Source organism: Triturus cristatus, chromosome 5_2, assembly GCF_964204655.1.
Source record: "Triturus cristatus chromosome 5_2, aTriCri1.1, whole genome shotgun sequence".
NCBI lineage: Eukaryota > Metazoa > Chordata > Amphibia > Caudata > Salamandridae > Triturus > Triturus cristatus.
This window is the reverse complement of record NC_140588.1, coordinates 65,526,350-65,546,478: the sequence shown is the minus strand read 5'-3', so window position 1 is coordinate 65,546,478 and position 20,129 is coordinate 65,526,350. Positions and strand designations below refer to the sequence as shown.

General features: G+C 45.6%; 1 protein-coding gene across 1 annotated transcript in view; it reads left to right on the top strand.

Annotated features, from left to right (window-relative positions):
- Positions 1-19,830, top strand: part of LOC146822668 (neurexin-4-like) — a 143,846-nt gene extending 124,016 nt beyond the window's left edge. The window contains exon 7 of the mRNA XM_085606580.1: positions 18,249-19,830. Within this exon, the coding sequence (XP_085462706.1) occupies positions 18,249-18,277 (29 nt within the window). The 3' untranslated portion in view covers positions 18,278-19,830. The remainder of the gene's footprint in view (positions 1-18,248) is intronic.
- Positions 19,831-20,129: the final 299 nt, after the last annotated feature.

Here is a 20,129-nt window from a genome sequence, read left to right as displayed (position 1 = left end):
TTGTTCACTCTAGAGCTACAGCCTATACAGAAAGCTGGTGTCAGGCTTGTGGGTCCACCATTGAGCGACCAAAATGACCGACAGACAGAAGCATATGCTGCAAGTGGTACTTTGAACTGGAAGAGGGTGGAGGGAGAGTCTGAATCCATATGACTTGCAATGGAAAAGCCTACTGGTTTCTTAAATATTTGACAATAGATAAAAACGATAATTATATGTTGGGAACTGAATAATGAGGATAATTTCCATTTATGGGATCTTAGATACATCAAATAGACAAAAGTGAAGCTCACGTTCTCTATGTTGTCACTGATGGGGTATGTTAGACCTGACCCTCTCTGCAGGGTCAATCCCAAACGTTTTGCCTTTTAGGCTCCACATTTTTGCTGAATTCGTCTTTGTTGCCCTTGAGACTCTGTGGGGCATATTTACAAGCCCCTAGTGCGATATCGTGATAGTGGCTTCGCCTTATTTACAAAGCAGCGTTAAGCCACTTAACGCCACCTTGTAAATAAGGCACCCGTTAATACTATACTTAGTGTGAAAGGGGTGGGCAATGGGTGGTGCGGTGGACGTTCCCCTGCAACACCCATTAATTTTGATGCTGCCCCCTATTTACAAGGGTGGTAAGAATAGGAGGCAGCGGCCAAATTAAGACCAGGGAAAACCTAGTCTTAACATGTAGAAACTAGGAGAAATGCTTCATTTCTCCTTATTTTTGCTGTTTCTATGTCTGATGCATTGTGCAGCACACATATAAACATCAAAATGCCATGAATGATTGTTTATGTGCAGGAAGGCATCCCATTCTGCACATAAAAAATCATTACAAAAATGACAATTTGCAACTTCTATGCAGCACACACATACGTTACAAATTGTCGTTTGTAACTGTTTATGTGCAGGAAGGGACGCCTTTCTGCACATAAACAATCATGCCGACTACGCAGGCACCCTTGCACTATGGTTCAAGGGTGCCTGCGTTGGCACTAGGCAGCTTACCTTAGCAGCAGCGCTAGAGAAAATGTAGGGGTGCGCCGTATCTTCAGAAATACGGCGCATCCCTGCATTTTCGGAAAGGCGGAGCGTAGCGTTAGCATTTTGTGCTTAACGCCACGCTCCGCCTTTCCCTTTAAATATGCCCCCGTGTACTTTACACATTGCTAAAGTGCTTGTGCTCTCTCCCCTAAATGTGATGTCCCAGGCATATACCGAATTGGTCTATTTAATGTATTTATAAGTTCCTTGTAGTGTGATATACCATATACCCAGGGCCTGTAAATTAAATGCTACGAGTGGACATGCAGCACTTATTTTGTCACCCACTTAAGTAGCACTTCAAAACATGTCCCAGGCCTTCCCTGCAGTTGGAATTCAGTTTTAAACTGCTGTGTTGACTTGGCATTAAAACTCCCTTTCCAAGCCTTAAACTCACCTTTTATTACATATAAGTCGCCCCTAAGGTAGGCCCTAGGTAGCCCATAGGGTAGGGTACTGTGTAATTAAAAGGTAGACATGTACTTTTAAGTTTTACATGTCCTGGAAGGGAAAAATCCTAAATTCATTTTTCAGTACTTTAAGGCCTACCCTTCATTGGATAACATCGGGTATTCCTTATTACCTTTAATAAGCTGTAACTCCTAATTTGGAGCAGCTGGTTATCTCATGTTTGGTACCCATGAAATTCTAATGATAAACCCATTTTAATGTTAAAGTCTGACTTTTCATTACAATTTTGAAAATGCTCCTTTTAGAAAGTTGAAACAGAAAAAAAAGGATACTAGCCGTCACGTTTTAGTTGGTGTCAAGGTTAATTAACAGGCTGAAGGCCATTAAATGAACTGTATGCCAAGACCATACAATTCATTTAATGGCCTTCAGATGTTAAATAACCTTAACAGCAACTAAACCGTGACAGCTAGAACACTTTTTTCCTGTTTCATTAGTAAGGCCCTGTCTTGCCACCCTGGGCCAAACCCCATCCTTGCTATTGCACTTTTAGAAAGTTGTCATTTTCCTGCCGTTATGTCATCTGAGAATTCTGCCAATACACAATACAGAATTTTGATTGGATCAAGTGAGGGAAGGAAGGGATGGGAACAGTTGGGAAGGAGACCTAAAAGAGAAAAACCCACACATTAGATCTATAACCAATACCACCAATATGCAAACTTAAGTAAGAAGCACCTAATACCTGTAAATAAAAAGAAATGCAGGCAAAAATGGTAATACCTCCTGGTTGACAAATATAAGGAAGGTACTAGTGTAATTCCTGTAATACACAAACGGCAAAACAATAGATCAGCAACACAGAACCCTCAATAAGTCTCGCTAGCAATTAAGAGAGAGAGCGCATTGAAGATCTTTCAGCACCTACCAAAGGTATCTATTGCCCAGCGTCACAGGGGAAGATAAGGAAGCTTCACAAAAGTTCCTCCCCTGTTAATGGCAATAGAAATATACAACTGTTATCACCAAAATAAGTAAATCAGTACAAACAAATGTACATCTGTAGGGTTGTTCCTACCCGTACAGAAGATGTAAGAAAGTTCACAATATGTTTACTCAGCCAAAATAATCCAAAGATATACAAAGTATTTTCAGGCAGGGATGCCCAAAGGAAGCATAAAAGTAACAACTGCAGGTATTCCACATGAACGTGAACTCCAGAATATATCCAGACTCCTTTCAACAACAAAAAAAAAACAAGAGACTGCAACTTCTCCGTGGATGACAGAGAAGTCAATAACCACGTAGCTCAAAGAAAAAAGCCCCAGGACTATTCATGAACAGGAGAGGCAAGAGGCAAATGCAAACAGGACAGGGCTTTCTTGAAATAGGCAGTTCTAGAACAGAATCAAGCGTGAAGCCACACGCACACTTAACAATATGTTACCCTTCCAAGCACAGGAAACTCGCGGGTAACTGGAAACAGCTCACAGCTCCGGAAACAACGACCAGCAGGTAGAAATAATCTGCCTCAAGACTTCCACGTTGCAGATTTTTGGGGATTCCTGCCGAACATCCTCCCAGTATACTTCGGAACGAACCGGAAGCAACCCCCGGACTCATGGGAATTTTAGTCCGAAACGCACCATTCTCCTCGCAAAGGCGGTCAGGACTGAGGAACACAGCGTTCCACAGAGACAAAAGGTAAATCATGACACGTTAGGCCTTTGTGCCTGCAGCCTGCCTTGGTTCACTCAACAAGATTTAGCTGACAGTTAGACTTTGTGAATTCCTCCCAGACAGTCATACAATAGAGGGATTAGGTGTGCATGAATGGGCCATCTACTGGCAGAATGGGTGGGAGCTTAGCACAGTCTCTCTTGCAACTGAATAGGGTGTGCTCTTCCATCAAATAAAGTGCATAATGACCTTTCATTGTCACTTAAGCCAGTTTGGAGCCAGGGAAAGGGAGTCAAGAAATGACATGCACTTCATAGATCCTTCCCAGAAACTCCTCCCACCTTCCTGGAGAAGGACACCAGGATGTAAAAATAGGACCTTTAGACTCACTATTCAGTACACATCTGTTCCTGTGGATACACTGCCTGGAAGAAGGACTGCTCTACTGCTGGAAGAGCTGCCACTCTGCTGGATAGCTGCTCTGAAGAACTACTGCCCTGCTGGTTTGCTGCCCTGTTGCATTGCTGCTCTGCCACCTTCCGCCTGGGTACAAGGACTGGATCTTCAACTGTTCCAGGACCTCCAGAGTGACTCACAAGGGCTAGCTTGCTGGCCTCCAGTTCAGACCCACAGGAGACACAAAAAGCTTCCTTCATCTTGAACCAGCACCTGGACCCAGCCCAAGTGAGCCCTGACCCTCCAAGTAGTGCCCCTCCAGTCCTGGACCCCTTGGAATTGGTGTTGAAGGTGCCCAGATAGCCTATTCCAAAACTGAGGACTTAGGAAATGTTTGCTTAAAAAGTGCTCGGAGAACCAGGGGGAGACCAGGACCAACCTGCTCGCCTATTCGCCTGAGCTGCATTGCCTGTCGGATTGACTTTGCGGCTTCTCCTGCTACATTCTTCTCCGCAGCAGAAAATCCTTTACAGCGGACCTTCGCCGAAGGGTAGCTGACTTCATGGAACTGTCTTCGGCAACAGCCCTCTGCCTCGTCCCGCTAGAGATTTTCAACTTCCAATTCGGCAACTAAGTTTGAACATAAAAATCTTCATCGCAGCTTTGAACCAAGGCCATCCAGCGATGACGCTGCCTTTTTGGACACCTCCTGCAAGCTTGCCAAGCCGAACTTTACCTTCTCAGACACTTTTTCTCAGATAACCACTTACCTGTCCCAATGCACTTTTTGTATCCAAACTGCACGCTATCACGGTCGTCCACATTTTTCAACTTTTGGCCCGGTCTGGTGCGCTGTTGGGACTTTGATCTTTTAGGCTCTAGCTTTTACTGAAAACTTTAAAAAAATCATAACTCTGCTTCTGCTGATTGGACCTTCAATGTTTTGATGTCAAATGATTTATTCAAATTGTATCTATTTTTCTAGGTTGGTTTGGGATTTCTTTTGTGTTGTATTTTCACTTTATTACTGTTTGTGTGCTGCATAAAAACTTTACACGTTGCTTCTAAGTTGCCTGACTGCTTTTTGTGCCAAGCTATCCAGGGTTAAGCGGAGGTCCATTTTGTGACTTTTTGTGGTTCAGCCTGCAAGAGATTGTGGCTGTTGCTTGACCAAGGCTCACAACCCAGTCAACCAACAACCCAATTTCTAACAGGGTAACTGAGAATAAAAAGGGAGGTTTTACACATAGGGGTTCAGAGTGACAATAAATAGACTGGTGATCCTGTCATTCTGCCACACATCCACACAGTGCCCTCAGCATAATTTACTCTCCCTCCCTCCGTCTCCCACTCACTCGTAACTAGCAGACCGGACTGCGGCAACGCCCTCTACGCCGGAATCAACAAAACCCTGCTACACAAGCTTCAAGCCATCAAGAACACCGCAGCCAGACTTGTCCTCGGAACCCCACAACACGAACGCATGACCCCGCACCTACGAGACCTCCACTGGCTCCCCTTCGAGAAGAAGGTAAACTTCAAGCTACTCACCCACACCTACAAAGCCCTCCACAACATCGGACCCAAATACCTCAACGAAAGAGTCTCCCTCCATATACCCAAAAGGAACCTCCGCTCCGCCAACCTCACACTGGCAGAGACCCCACGCATCCACATAACCAGAGCTGGTGGAAGAGCCTTCTCCTACGTCACAGTAAAGACCTGGAACGAGCTCCCAGTCAACCTCCGATGCTCCCCCACTCTGCACACCTTCAGGAGGAGCCTCAAGACCTGGCTTTTCGACTAATCCGGAGCTGCACCCCCCCCCCCCCAGCGCCTTGAGACCCTTACGGGTGAGTAGCGTGTTTTATAAACCCCTGATTGATTGATTGAACTGCGGATTGTGTCCCGTTTTGCAACTATCAGGGCCAAGTCATGAAATAGTCATGTATATTTGTCAAACAATTCTTTGCCCCAGATATCCAGCATTACCAAGGCTGGAGCATGGTCCTGGGAGAAGCCCATCGATCTTAATATTGTTTTGCTGACCGTGTCCCAGTATTTGTGTAGGCGCAGGCAGTCCCATAAAGTATGCATACAGTTCCCCTGTGTCTGCAGCCTCTGAGACCTTTCATTATCTGTCTTCCCCATTGCCAAAAGCTTGTTTCTATTATAGTATGACCTGTGGAAAATCATTAGCTGTACCACCCTAAAGCCTTCCCTAATAGCCACTTCCCTAAGGTAATCGTAAGCTTCTGCCCAGGCATCATCCTCAAGTCTCCCCAGTTCCCGCTCCCAGCTGTCTCTGAGTGCCATAAGGGGGGGTAAACTAATGTTAGGTAGCTTGGCCTAGATCTGGGACACTGCATGTTTGTGCAGGGGGGCCCCAATACTCTCCTTTCTAACGGTGTTTCCTCCCCCATGTCTCCAAGATTGCTGATATGCTCCGTGTATGCCTCATTTGCATGTAACTGAAGATCTGGCTAACTGCTAAGTCATATTACGTCTGGAGGTCCAGGAACCGCATCACTTCTTTATCTTTCTAAATGTCCCGTTTTGTTGAGATACCCAGCTGGTCCCACTTCTTGTACCCCTCTATGCATCACAAATCTTTCAAAACGTCCACATCCCAGAGTGGTGTCTCCAGTGTTAGTTTCCAACCACCCTACGGCCATTGTCGCATTTTCCATTGTTGCACCACCGTCGCCATTGAGAAAGTCAATCCACCCTCTAGGTCACCCCCAAAGAGGTTTTGAAGATATCCCTATGGGTCATTGCCTTCCTATCTGCCATCAGAGTGGGGGTCCCATTGGCTTGCATACACCCAGTCCTTAGCCACCAATAGCTGAGATGGCCAAATGTATAATTTTAGATTTGGGGAAGATTACCCAATCATGGGGTTTCCTAGTCCGGGCAGCAAGTGATATCCTGGGGGTCCCGCATCACACAGAAGGTCCCTCGTCACTACGTCCACTTCCCTAAAGAACTGATCGGGGACCTCAAATGTAGTGTTCTGCAGAACATACAGGAATTTAGGCTGGTGGCTCATCTTGCAAAGGGCTGCTCTCCCAGTCATCGTTAGGAGCAGCCACCTCTAGTGCTGACATCATTTTTATAGTTTTCCAGGACTCTCCCCAGATTATTGGTGTAGAACCTATCGCAGTCCATTGTCACTTAGATCTCCAGGACCGAAACCCTTTGGGTACCCATTGCAGAGGACAGTCCCACTCCCATCCCGGTACCCACAACGTCAGGGAGTAAATCACCGACTTGGTCCAGTATATGCAGAGTCCCACATGGGTCCTGAACACTTCCATGATCTGCAGGCCCCAACCGATCGAGTGCTTGGGGTCCGCCAAACAAAGAGGCAGGTCATCAGTGTAGAGCGAGATCACATCCTCCCAGTTTGGGTCAGACTGCAGCCCCCGTAATAGGGCATCTGTTTGGCTCCATCGAGCCAGCAGCTTGATTGCCACCTCAAAGAGCAAGGGGAAAGAAAGCAGCCCTGCCGGGTGCCTCTGCCAAGGTGGAATTCATTCAAAGTCAAACTGTTGACCCTGACACATGCCTACGACTCCTTAAACAGTAGCTGTATCTACATCAGGAAGGACGGGCTGAAAACCCATTTTGTGCAGGACCTCCCAGAGGTATGCCGTCTCCACGGAGTCAAAGGCCTTCGTGGCATCTAGGGTCAGGTTCCTACACACAGTTTAGGGGCATCAGGCAAATGAACAGTCACTTCAGGTTGTGTTGAGTCACTCTGTATGGCATAAATACAGATTGGTTGGCTGCAATTAGTGAGTATACCACCCTTATCAGCCGGTTAGCTAGTATTTTGGCCTAGATCTTAGTTTCAACATTCAGCAGGGAGATCGGCCTATATTAGGCACAGTCCTCTCTTGGTTTTCCTCCCTTAGTGAAGAACACTATTATGGCTTGCCTCCAAACTCTGGGCAAAATTCCACTTCCCTGGCCATCTCCATTGCTGACTTAAGTGGCCCAGTGATTTTGAATTTCACACATTTATAGTATTCAACTGGGAGCCCTTTGGGGCTCGGCCCCCTCCGGTTGTGGATCTGGGTTATTGCCTTGGAGATCTTCATTTCCGCGAACTCTGCCTCTAATGTAAGCCTCGCCTCATCTCCCAGTTGGGGAACTAATAAATCAAGTACAAAGCCATGTGAGGCACTGCCATCCCACGCTGTCTGTGATTGATAGAGACTATACAGGTGGCCGGCAAATGCCTGGGCTATGCCCTCCACCGTCGACACCAGAGTCTCATCCGGCCCCCGCACCCTGTGACCCCCACCTTTGCTCTTCCTTCCACCTGGCTAGCCAGGCCGGGGGTTTCCCAGCCTTATTGCCCACTTCTTATAGGTGAGCCTGCTTGCTTCGGAAGGCATCTTTCACCTCATGAGTGGCTCCGGTCATATAGTCTTCCCTGAGGACCTCCAAATGATGCATTTGGTCCTTTAATTCCCTCAGGTCTTTATCCCTTTCCTCACATTTCTCTGCTATATAGGCAATCAGGTGGCCTCACATGATGGAATTGTACACTTCCCATAGGATGGAGTCTGAGCTAACTGACCCAGCATTGTCCTGGAAGTACAGGTTCCTGTGTGTTCTAGTCTGTCAGGTCCTAGGGGTCGAGTCTCCACTAGGCCCAGCTTCAGGAATTTTTATTTGGGTGGGCTAAGGGTGCATTCGGGTGGGCCACTGCTGGCCCGATTTATCGCCTATATATTTAGCCAGGCCTTCTCTGGGCCCTCCTTTATCTCTCCTTGGTCTTACAAGGCCCAGTAAAACGCACTCTTTTCCAAGTCTCTTTCTAAACGTTATCACTCTCAAAAAGTGTTTTTTTTCATGTAATGTCCCTTTGATGGGAAGAGGAGGTTTCTAAGGCGGGAGTATCAGGCAAGTGACACTACCCGGGCTCCCTCTGTGCGAGCCTTCAAGGGAGAAACCCTCTTCATTACTACCTCCACCTGACCCCTGATTCTGCAGCGCGCTCCCTTACAGGCTTGATTATTCACTTTTCTACCACCCCTCTCCATTGCACCTTATCTCACAGCTGACCTTGGGCCCCAGCCCAATATCAGCCACCATTCAGTTCCACTTTCATTATTCCCAGTAGAAAACAATAGTAAAATCACCTTCAAACTTAAAACATTGAATATAGCAGTGAATGTAATTAGCACACACTTTAAAGTATGCTCCACAGTTGTCCTAATCACCTGACTGTTAATTAAATAAACAAAAACAGAAAGGCCATGACAGGGCCGGCTTTAGTGCTGGTGTGGAAGTTCTTTTTGGCACCCCACCAATGACCTCTTTCTCTGTAGATAACTTAACTACCACCCTCCAACACTGCCCTTCATCTCTCCGTAGCCCCTCCCCCTCATGGCCTCCTCCTTAGACTCCCTAACTACCACCCTTCACTAGTGCCCCTCATCTCTCTGTATTTCCCCCCACCCCATGACCTCCTCCTCGGAATCCCTCACTGCCACCTTCCCCCAGTGCCCCTCATCTCTATGTAGTCCCCCCCACCCAATGACCCCCTCATCGGTTTCCCTCACTACCACCCTCCACTAGTGCCCCTCATCTCTCTGTAGTCCCCCCCAATCCAAAACCTGCCCATCAGATTCCCTCACTGCCACCCTCCACCAGCGCACCTCATCTTTCCATAGTTCCCCCCACCCCATGACCTCCTCCTCAGATTCCCTCACTGTCACCCTCCACCAGTGCCCCTCATCTCTCTGTAGTAGCCCCACCCCATGACCTCCTTCTCGGATTCCCTCACTGACACCCTCCTCTAGTGCCCTCATCTCTCTGTAGTTTTCCCCTGCCCCATGACATCCTCCTTGACTTCCCTCACTGCCACCCTCCACTAGTGCCCCTCATCTCTCTGTAGTTCCCCCCACCCCATGACCTCCTCGTTGGATTCCCTCACTGCCACCCTCCATTAGTGCCCCTCATCTCTCTGTAGTTCCCCCCTACCCCATGACCTCCTCCTCGACTTCCCTCACTGCCATCCTCGACTAGTGCCCCATATATCTCTGTAGTACCCCCCACCCTGTGATCTCCTCCTCAGATTCCCTCACTGCCACCCTCCACTAGTACCCCTCATCTCTCGGTAGTTCCCCCCACCTCCTGACCTCCTCCTCGGCTTCCCACACTGCCACCCTCAACTAGTGCCCCTCATCTCTGCGTAGCTGCACCCCCACTCCGTGACCTCCTCCTCGGCTTTCCTCACTGTCACCCTCCACTAGTGCCCCTCATCTCTCTGTAGTTCCCCTCACCCCGTGACCTCCTCCTCTGACTCCCTCACTGCCACCCTCCACCAGTGCCCCTCATCTCTCCATTGCCCCTCTCTCATATCCATTTCATTTGCTGTATAGCGCTACTCATATGAGTGTAGGGTGTCACAGTACTTTACATAACAGCACACGTTATACAGAGACAATAAATCAGTCTACAGGGAATGTCACATTAGCCAATGAGGATTACAAGGTGTAGAAATCACATGTCATCCATCCTAGTTGGCAATATATTTTACGAGGGTTTAGTCTGGAGAAGCACAAACTCAGGATTTAAAGAGTACTCCAGTGGTTGGGGGTTGGCTTTACTGATAAAAAATGTATGACTCCCAAACAAACTCTTTTTAGCAACATTAGAGTAATGAAAGACTGGAGAAGTTCCAACTATATCACAACACAAAAAAGTGAAGTTTGTATGCAGCTCTTTGATGACAGTTCAGAGGTCACTATTCTATGTTAGGATAGTAACTTCTGAACTGCAAGTAACACAAGGATATCTGTGACAAAGGCAGTAAGCCACTGAGCTATTCCCATAAAATTCAGTTTATCAGCATTTAAAAGCTACCAACAGACAAACGGTTGTTCTGCAGCAGGATCATAAATCACCAGTTATCTGATTTTATTGTTGTTGTATATCAGTGGCAGATTCACTACGAGGGCCAAGGCTCATGTTTGGGTGGACCAGGCTCCTGTTTGGGTGGGCCTGGCCCACCCGGTCCACCCTCTAGAACCCGGCCTGGTCTCCACCCTCCCCTTTGTCTTGACAGGGATTACCGTATGTATAACTGTCGTAATGGGAGAGTGATCCTATATGCCTCTAGTGAGGTAATGTGTATCGCTGTACACACCATGCTGGAGTTGGGGACAAGCATATAGTCCAGTCTGGACAGGGAGCACATTAAATTGGAAACAAAGGTGTGTTAGCACAGAGCAGGATGAGCTTCCCTCCATATATCTACTGAGCCTGTCTCCTCAAGGAAGGTGCACAGGTGTATGACTGGTTTGGGTTGTCTGCTGAACCTCATCACTGTGTCCAAGTCACCATGAAGGGTTAGGTTAAGATCCCCCACACCCCACTTGTAGGACCCCATCCAGCACCTCTAAGGTCTAACTCGCCAACCTCTCCTGTCCAATTGCCTGCAAGTCTGGGGGTGGAAGTACCACAAGGCCACTGTTATGTTGATTCTATTCCACTGGCTGCTAACTGCCGCGAAGCATCTTTGAATGTCCACCTAGGTGCTAATGATGTGGGGCGGTAGGAATGTACGTGCTAATATCTACATCCCTCTCAATCCCACTGAGAACCCTGCATAGGCCAGTACTCAGTATCTCTATCTCACTAGGAACCTACAGGTATTCCCTACCCTATGGGTCTCCTGTATATAACATCAGGGTCATGCCTAAACAGATAGTTAGACGCCAGTCCTCTTTTGAGTTAGCTGCCCAGGCAGTTGACGTTCCAGGATAACAGCTTGAGAGTCAATCGGCCTGTGGAGTGGTGATCTCCAGACGGCGGCTTCAGGTCTGTCCCCATGTTAGTGTATGTTTCTTGAGCGGTGTTTCTGTGCCAGTGTATAAAGACCTGTGGACCCCCCAACTCCCCCCTACCAAACCTTGCGCTGCAGGCTATGAACTGCTTGCCACCTATTGCTCAAGTTGTCTGTCGACCCCTCACATCAAACCTACGTAATGTGAACAAAATGTACATTGCCAATTTGAGGTGGGACGGGTCTTGGACCACAGCACAATTGGTTAGCCATATCAGAACCCCCTCCCTGGGGGCCATCGCTCCCACCCTGTAACCACACACCTGCATACTCCTCTACCTGCTTACCCCTTCAAATGATGTCATCAGCAGTCATCGGGGTAACCTTTAGTGGGGCAGGCTCTCCAAAACTCTCCTCTTGACCAGAGCTCCCCTTATCAGAGTCCCTAGCGTCCACTGTCAGGGTTGAACACCTATTCAGCTGCACAAAAGAGTTTTGTTGGTGAATGTCTGCCTCCACTTTGGCCCTTTCCACTTCAGCCTGTTCTCTGGTGGGGGCCGTCTGAGGTCTACGAAGCCTACCTCATGGTCTCTGATTTCCCAGAGACCAGGTGTGTTCAGGATCCCCCGGTCTCAAGTGTCCTCAGGCTTTTAGCCAATCGAAAACTAAGGTATTGTTTGTTCTCCTTTTGACCATGAAACCCTTACATGCAGGACCCATGTGTCAAGAGACTACCCACAACCCCTTTCCCTTTTGGAAAGTTTTGGTCAGGGAACAAAGCCAATTATCCCTACCTGATCCTCGATGAAATGTCAGACCCTTGGAGACACTGACCTACTTGGCCTTGGGTGTGCTCAGAACTTTAGTAGTGGTATAATGTATGACAGCACTGAGATGGTTCAAATGTATGGGTAAAATTAGCAATTATTTCTCTATATACATCTCTGCTGAAAGGAGCACAAGTCTGCAATATGTCACCTGTAAGTAGATATCTACCTGTTTCTACATGCTCTCCAAATCCCCAGATTGCGTGGCTTAAGGTAACCTTTCTTCTGCCTGAGGTGAGAGTTCACATATGTAGGTGCTCTGCTAATGCAGCAGGATGAATAGCTGTCATCCCAACCAAGATTTGCCTGTGCCCACGAAAACCACAGTTCATACTTCCTTGCATTCCTAGAGTTTACAAATGCACACTATACAGGACCTGTATCTGCTTTAAGCAGATGGTGCTGGCCCACAAGGCTCCACTTTCCATACAGCCACCAGGATTTTTTCCTCTGAAGAGAGACAAGTGGGAGAGAAACAACCACTGAACCTTACATGATAGAATTTACAGTGAAAGTGAAAAGGAGAAACACCATAAGCAGGATGACAGTGTGCCTATTTTCTGCAACCCAGGAGCACTGCAGCAATATAGAACAAGCATTGAAAATGCAATGTCTCGCCTTTTATTAAGTTCAAGCCATTTGCTTTGCTAATGGTATTGTATAGCAAAGCAAATGGTTTTAACTTAATGAAAGGCGAGACCTATTGCATTTTCAATGCTTGTTAGATGAGCTTCAAAGACTTTTGAATGGAAGCATTAAAAGAAAACCTCTCATAACGGTACCAACAATCAGGCCCTTTTTCTCGCCAGGCACATGGCATGCATAATTAGATGCTTCGTAGAAATAGCGCTTCGAGGTACTGTGGTAAACACGAATGTACTGGAATCTTTATTTGAATCCCTTTCGGAGCAGTCAGTAAAACTGGCAAATATAATTGAAAAATTGAGCAGTTAACATGCACCTTTTGGTTTCACTTTTTCAAAATGATCCTACATAAAATCCTACTGAGCAATGTGCTGGGGGTTACTCACTTGGTGCACATGGGGGCTGAGTTTATATTTTTTGACAAGGCTGGTTTAAATTACCAGTTCGGCCCTAGACGTGTTCCAGAGTCGAGTCAATGACAAAGAAGTGGTCCAAATGCAACTTTAAGAAGGGGGAGGGTGTGGCTTAACGGCCAGTGCTGCGGACTTGAGACATCCAGGTTCAAGTCTCGTCGTGGGCTCACCATCCTGTGATTCTGGGCAAATTACTTCCCCGTGCCTACAGACAGCGCCTACAGACCCTCACGTGTTATTAGCGGCGCTATACAAATCCAAGTATTATATTATAGTTAGGCTGTCCGGTTTTAGGTTTAAACCTATAATAACTGATAAAACCCTACCGGAAGGAAAATAGCCCTCACCAGTGTAAACATATAAAGACTGAAAAAAAACCTGCACAACTACAAACTAAATGCCATTCAAAGAAAGGAAAAGGAGAGTGAAAGAGTCATTTTTATTTCTTCCTGAAGGAGCCGATACAATGTAACTTTGTTATATACGGTAATGGTAAGGGCTAACATTATTCTGCTTGTGTTTTGTTGTTTAGGGATGTCACTAAAATATTGTTTCTTCTTCCTTTTTTCAGTTTTGTGGTCTTTGGTCTAAAGATACAGGGGTTAGAAGCATATATTAGGTGTTGTTTATTTATTTTATAAACTGTAGAGAATCAGGAAATATCAAAATCATATTTGATTTTTTGGCTACGTTTGAGTCTTTCACTGATAGGAAAAATGTAGGTTTCATAAGAATCTTTCCCAATATGTAACATTACATTTACCCATAGAGAATTGGTAAAAACTCTTGATACATCAGCCCCCTTTTCTAGTGAGTCAGTATTAATAGTAGGTGAATTGCCAAACATTCCAGGCTTTAACATTCAATGCACGGTATAGTGACAGGTATATGTGAAAAGAGTGCAGTCGCAAAGCATCTGGGATACTGGTAAAAATATGACACCAGACTTTTGGAAAACATGGAACACTTTTGGAAAACATGGAACACAGTGTCATTTGGAATGTTGCTGCAAAAAGTTCTTACCAAGTTCAACAAAGATTGGAGTGATTTTGTTTGTATTTGCAGTGATTCAGCTACGTATATGAAAAAGTTTGGTTTGACACTCAAAATCGATGCCTGAGCTGCAGTGCTTCCCTGTAAGAGATCCTTGCCACTTGTTAGATGGTATGCTGAAAGCATCTTTACAATCTTCAGAGTTAATGAAGAATGCTATTGACTTTTTTGGTGCACTGTTTTGTTATGCACGGAAACTAAAACCCACATTGTGTGCTTTGTGTGACATCAAAGAAAGAGTCATCCCAATTTTGTCACTTTTTCTGATGGTTCTCAGTCTTAGAGGTCATGAATGCTATATTATCCATGTGGCAACCGTTTACAGAACTTTTGCTGAGTGATGATGCCAAAAGGCACGAAATGTGAGGATCTTTGGTCACATATTGATAGTGATTTGAAAAAAGTACACTCTACTGCATTCTTAGATTTTTACAGGAAAGCATGACTGATGTAATAGACATCATAAAAAAAACTAGAGTCTGAAAACATCCTTGTCTACCAAGTGTTCGGCATAATTGGTGTAGATGTGAAACATCTCCTTGAGAGTAGGCTGGGCGACACTTTTAGTGACTTTGGCACTGCAACATATTCCATATTATAGTGCTTGCCACTTGGTAAGCAAAGAAATGTTGAGGACCAATTCAGGAACTTTTATTTTACAATGTATGAGAAATAGCCCTTCACCAACCATGGCATTTGAAGTAAATGAAGCCTCACTGTGGTACTCTGCACAAGTTATAGATCCCTTCCGTAAAGGGAGATTTTCTCTGGAGTTTCAAAAGTGCTGCCTCATTTTTGACTGCTTCAATAACTCTGAGGGCATATGCGCCCAGTTCAACGCATATGTTGAAGAACCTGACGCAGAGAATCACAATCTTCAGGTGCGCCAGTATTAGCATGGATAGCTATGTCAGTGGCCAGAGTTAGCAAATTGTATACAGGCTATTTTGGCGTTGCTTGTCTTAAGTGCCAATGTTGAGAGGGCCTTTTCACAGATAAAAGTTTTCGTGGGAAGGAAAGATCGAGCGTGCATGACCAAAGACTCACTGAAGAAGTATTGTATGTGTACTACAATAAGTTTTATTTGTTAAAATGTATTTGGACCTCATTTACACTGTATGTGCACTGTCTATATACCATGCAGTATCAGTGCAGAAAGCAAGCAACAATAAAAGCAAAATGTTCCATAAACACCAGAATAACACTGTTTCTGTTGTCTTTAATGGCGCGTGAATGTGTAACCACTGATAACCACTGATTTTTCAAAGTATTGAAATCCCTTGAAAACACTGAAAAAACCCCATTAGAATTTAGCAAAAATAGAAACTGAAAACAGGAAAGCCTAATTATAGTATAATTAATAAGAGAAAGAGACAACCAAAAGACGAGGATCAAATGTCCAAGCAAAATGGAAAAAGTGGCCTAGAAGGAGACTAGAGAAGGCGGGGAGGGGGGGGGGGGGGGGTGTGGCCCGAACGCTACTCTTAAAAGCTGATGAAACACAACTAGTAGAAAAGGACAAAGTATAGAGGAAATATATGCAGACGTTCCAGGCGTTCTGAATTTCCGGTACCGACGGGAATCTGTACGCAATTACGAGTTATACCCCATGGAATTGGGAATAACTTTGCAGACCAAGAATTACTTGGCATAATTCTGCATGGAATTCCCTATTCTTTGGGATTTACCTGAGACATTTACCTATTGCTGTAAATAGCTGCGGAACTCTTAGGTGGGGGGTGGGAAGAATGTGAGTAGGAAGGGAAACGTTGCCTGGTGGGCGGGCGCATTACTGACTTTGCTTGAGCCTTTGTACAGGATCAGCCAGAGGGCCTAGAGAGCTGTAGCCTGCATCCATGGGACAGAGGGGTGTACGAGCTACAGCCTTTATCAATGGGCCAGAGGGGTGTGCGAGCTGTAGCCTGCATCCATGGGACAGAGGGGTGTACGAGCTGTACTCTGCATCCATGGAACAAAGGGGTGTACGAGATGTACTCTGTATCTATGGGACAGAGGGGTGTGAGAGCTGTAGCCCGTATCCATGGGCCAGAGAGGTGTACGAGCTGTAGCCTGTATCCATGGGACAGAGGGGTGTACAAGCTGCAGCCTGTATTCATGGGCCAGAGGGGTGTTCAAGCTGTAGCCTGCATCCATGGGACAAAGGGGTGTACGAGCTGTACCCTGCATCCATGGGACAGAGGGATGTACGAGCTGCAGCTGGAAGTATTGCCCCTCATCAGCACCCCAAAAAAAGTGCACTCTCCCGCCAAGTGTGCACTGGCAGTGCCAATCGTTGTCCTCGTATGCACAGTCAAGTTGAAGCAAGTAGTGCTATCAGGCAAGAAAGAGCCATAAATCTGGAGACTGGCCTCCTGAAAGCACGCTGTGACCCGTAGGGATCGGGGAGCTCGCCAGCTCGGCATACGATGGCAGCACGCGTGACACAGTTAAAGACCAGATCCTGAAAGCGCACTGTGACCCGTAGGGATCGGGGAGCTCGCCAGCTCGGCATACGATGGCAGCGCGCATGACACAGTTAAAGATCAGAGGACTATCAAGTTACAAAGGGGGGAGGGAAAGCGAAATCACACCGCCACGTGTGCACATCCCTACGCTAATTAAAGTAAACAAAGATGGCTTCGGGCTGTCCACATGCACGTGCTATTTTTTGTCTGTACGCGTGCATGTTTAGCTTTGTGAATGGCGAGAGCAGCCATCTTTGTCCATCTGTACGCGTGCATTCAGCTTTGGCTGAATCGATCGCATAAGGCCCTCGCATGGCAAGAGCAACGCATGCGCGCTGCTAATGCCAGACGAGACCTAAAAAGATAGACATTTGTGTGCCCTCTTCTGTAATGCAGATAGCTCCAGTGCACACAGAGCGCTGGCACGGTCCTCGGGGGACGTAGCCTCATGCTAATGAGGAAAATAAAAAGGCTCTGCCCCTGTGCAATATTATGGATGCGGACACAGAGGCAAGAGGCTATAAGGAGGCGCACTGACTGTGCGCTACAAAAATGTGTCCCACATTTAGTGCTCGCCCTCAGTGCAACCCCTGTAAGGGGAGTGTCATATTCCCGATGTACCCTTCCCCCCCCCTTGGAACACACAGAGGCAGGTAAGTGTTTCTTCTTTGTTTATTTCTTTTTTTTTGTCCGTGCTCGCAGGCACGTTCTCTTCCTTCCCTGGCGTACTACGATTGCCCCATCCCCTTCCCTGACCGAAAGTGGTGTCCGGTCGCTGACCCCTCCCATGGTTTGTGTGCAGGGTCCTAGTGCCTTCTGCACTACCTCATGATAGGGAGGAAACAGAGTCCCATGGACCCCCCCCCCCCCCCCCAATATATCCCCCTGCAGTCATTCACTGCCCCTGCCTGCAGGCCGAATCCGTTCCCTCTTTTTAAAGGTCCCCTCTTTAAAAAGCAGGCAGGAAAACGCTGCCAACAAAACTGCCAATAGCATTGCAAAAATCTCAAAACGTTCATGATTTATATTTTCTGCACTTGCCGAAACTGAGTCAGCTACATTTTAAACTCCACATTGCTTCCAACTATGATGTGCTACATCTACTGTCCATAATTTACTGACTCCTTGTTGGAAATATTCTGTCAGCCATTACTGAATACAAGCCTTTGAGATATGCTGTCTCTGATATCCACTATTAAATGTGATCAAGGCAGAGATGTTGTCTGTAAGGAACGAAAATGACATTGGTAAAATGGACACTGTAGAAGGATTCATAAAGGATTTTAACACAACTATGTGTGACAATATGGTATTTTTGCATGAGCTGATTCATGTTGCTAGGTTACAGGCACCATAGGCAAACTTCAATGAACGTTATGTATCACTGGATTTTAGGAAATCTCTGGCAGGAGAAGCCAACTATGTACAAGGGGGGTGCCCCAAAATGAATATTTAGTTTTATTTATGTATTACATCTTAAATAATACATTTTCTTGTTTCCTTTTTTGAATTACAGAAAGCGTCAGAGAGAGTCGTCTTCATTAAGGATTCACACCTGATGGATAATAGCGTAAATTGTCGTTACTTATGCTATTCAAAATAGAATCAAAGACCCAGCACCAAAATCAGAGCGGTGTGGGAGAGGTGTGCTTATTTTGATAATATTGAGGACTTTGACGAGGAAGACCTAGGCATACATGTTCATGATATCTAGGCAGATGAAGGTTTTTGAGCATTATATATATATATATAGTCAGTTAACAACATAATCAACCTTTCTCAGCAAAAACACCCATTAATGTCTATAAGCATCATATATTTCAACACTCCACCGGATTTAAAGAACAATTTGGGCTTGCAGACTTTACACATTTTTAAAACTGCTGTTACAATTTGTAGGGAAAAACTGTGTATTTCAATATGTGTTCAGTACTGCTTTGAACTCAGAATCTAACATGATAGTTTCTACATCATAGTGTTTGGGCCAAGGAGTAGAGCCAACATAGTTCAAAACCCGGAACAGCAAAAGTGTCTGGCAATTTACTCTGTTAAATCGGCAAAAAAAATAACAGAATTGATGACCTGCAGGAGTAGCTAAACCCCTGTGTGAAGTATCAGTTCTCAACCCTGAGTGATAAGACTCATAGATAAGTTAGCGCCAGACACAGGTGCTGGAACAACTTTTGGAGTGGAAGTGCTGGCCCTAACATCAGGCCGCGAAAGGACTAGGGATGTGACACATCTAACTGCTGCTTAAAGAGGGAGTGTACCAAAGAATGTTTAGAGTGTTTTATTAAACCTTGTATGTACACAAAAAGGGAACTCAATGTGTTTTGGTTTGTTTGAACCCACTTTGTTCCCACCAAACTTAAGAATTATTAGTCATGCTGCTGTACTATTTGAGAATACTTTAAAGTTAACATGAGAAAAAGGTTTGAGCACACATAGAATATATGTTACAAAAGTATTCAAGAAGTCTATGCTAGTCATGTTGTTCAGTACATCAATTTCAATCTATTTTTTATGCATCGCAGGTGGTCACAATTGTGTAGTCCTTGTGGAAGCACAGTTGATTACATAAAACCATCAGGGCAGCGACACCTGTTTTGTCCTGTCAGACTTTATGAAGGTTGCATTATAACAAATTTAAGGAAAATATAAACCATACTTTACATATTAGTTTCTAAAGTAAAAATGTAATATAATTGTGTGCAACCCATCAAATCGGGACTGGGAAACAAAGGTGAGAACCGAGAGGGTGGCTTGTATACAGAAGAGCAGGGAGGTGCTCCTCTGTGTTATGATCCATAGTTTCAAAGTGATAAAAGAAAGCTGAAGCCACGAGTGAACAGGGCCCAAGATGACAGAAGGCCTGTGTACATAAGGAAGACATGTGGCAAGCGAATGCATGCAAATGGTATCACCAAGTAATATCGGTTGAATCCCTGAGAACAAGCGGTAGACTGAATACCAAGTAAAGTTAAAACAAAAATGGTTATTTGTTCATATAGTACCCTGTTATAGCCTTTGTTTATATGTGCTCAAATTATTGCTGTTGAAACCAGAAAAAGTACAAATTAAAAAAATATTATTGATTTTAGGTATTTTGTGTTCGGAATTTTTTAATAGTAACAAAGTCGCAAAGACATTTGAAACCATGGAATATACTTTCAAATAAGCCAAATTAAATATTTTGTCTGCAAGCGGAATGGTATGTTGTAGGTAGTAGAAGTTGGAAGGTGAATGAAGGAAAGCGCCCCAGCCCTAAGACCGTAGTTTCAGTAAATAGATGATGTTTATTATAGTCCTTCCTGATGCAGCGGAGCGGGTAGGTGAGCCGGACTGCTCTGAGCGGGAGCAGCGACACTACGTTGAATGTCCATATACTCCGCTGCGG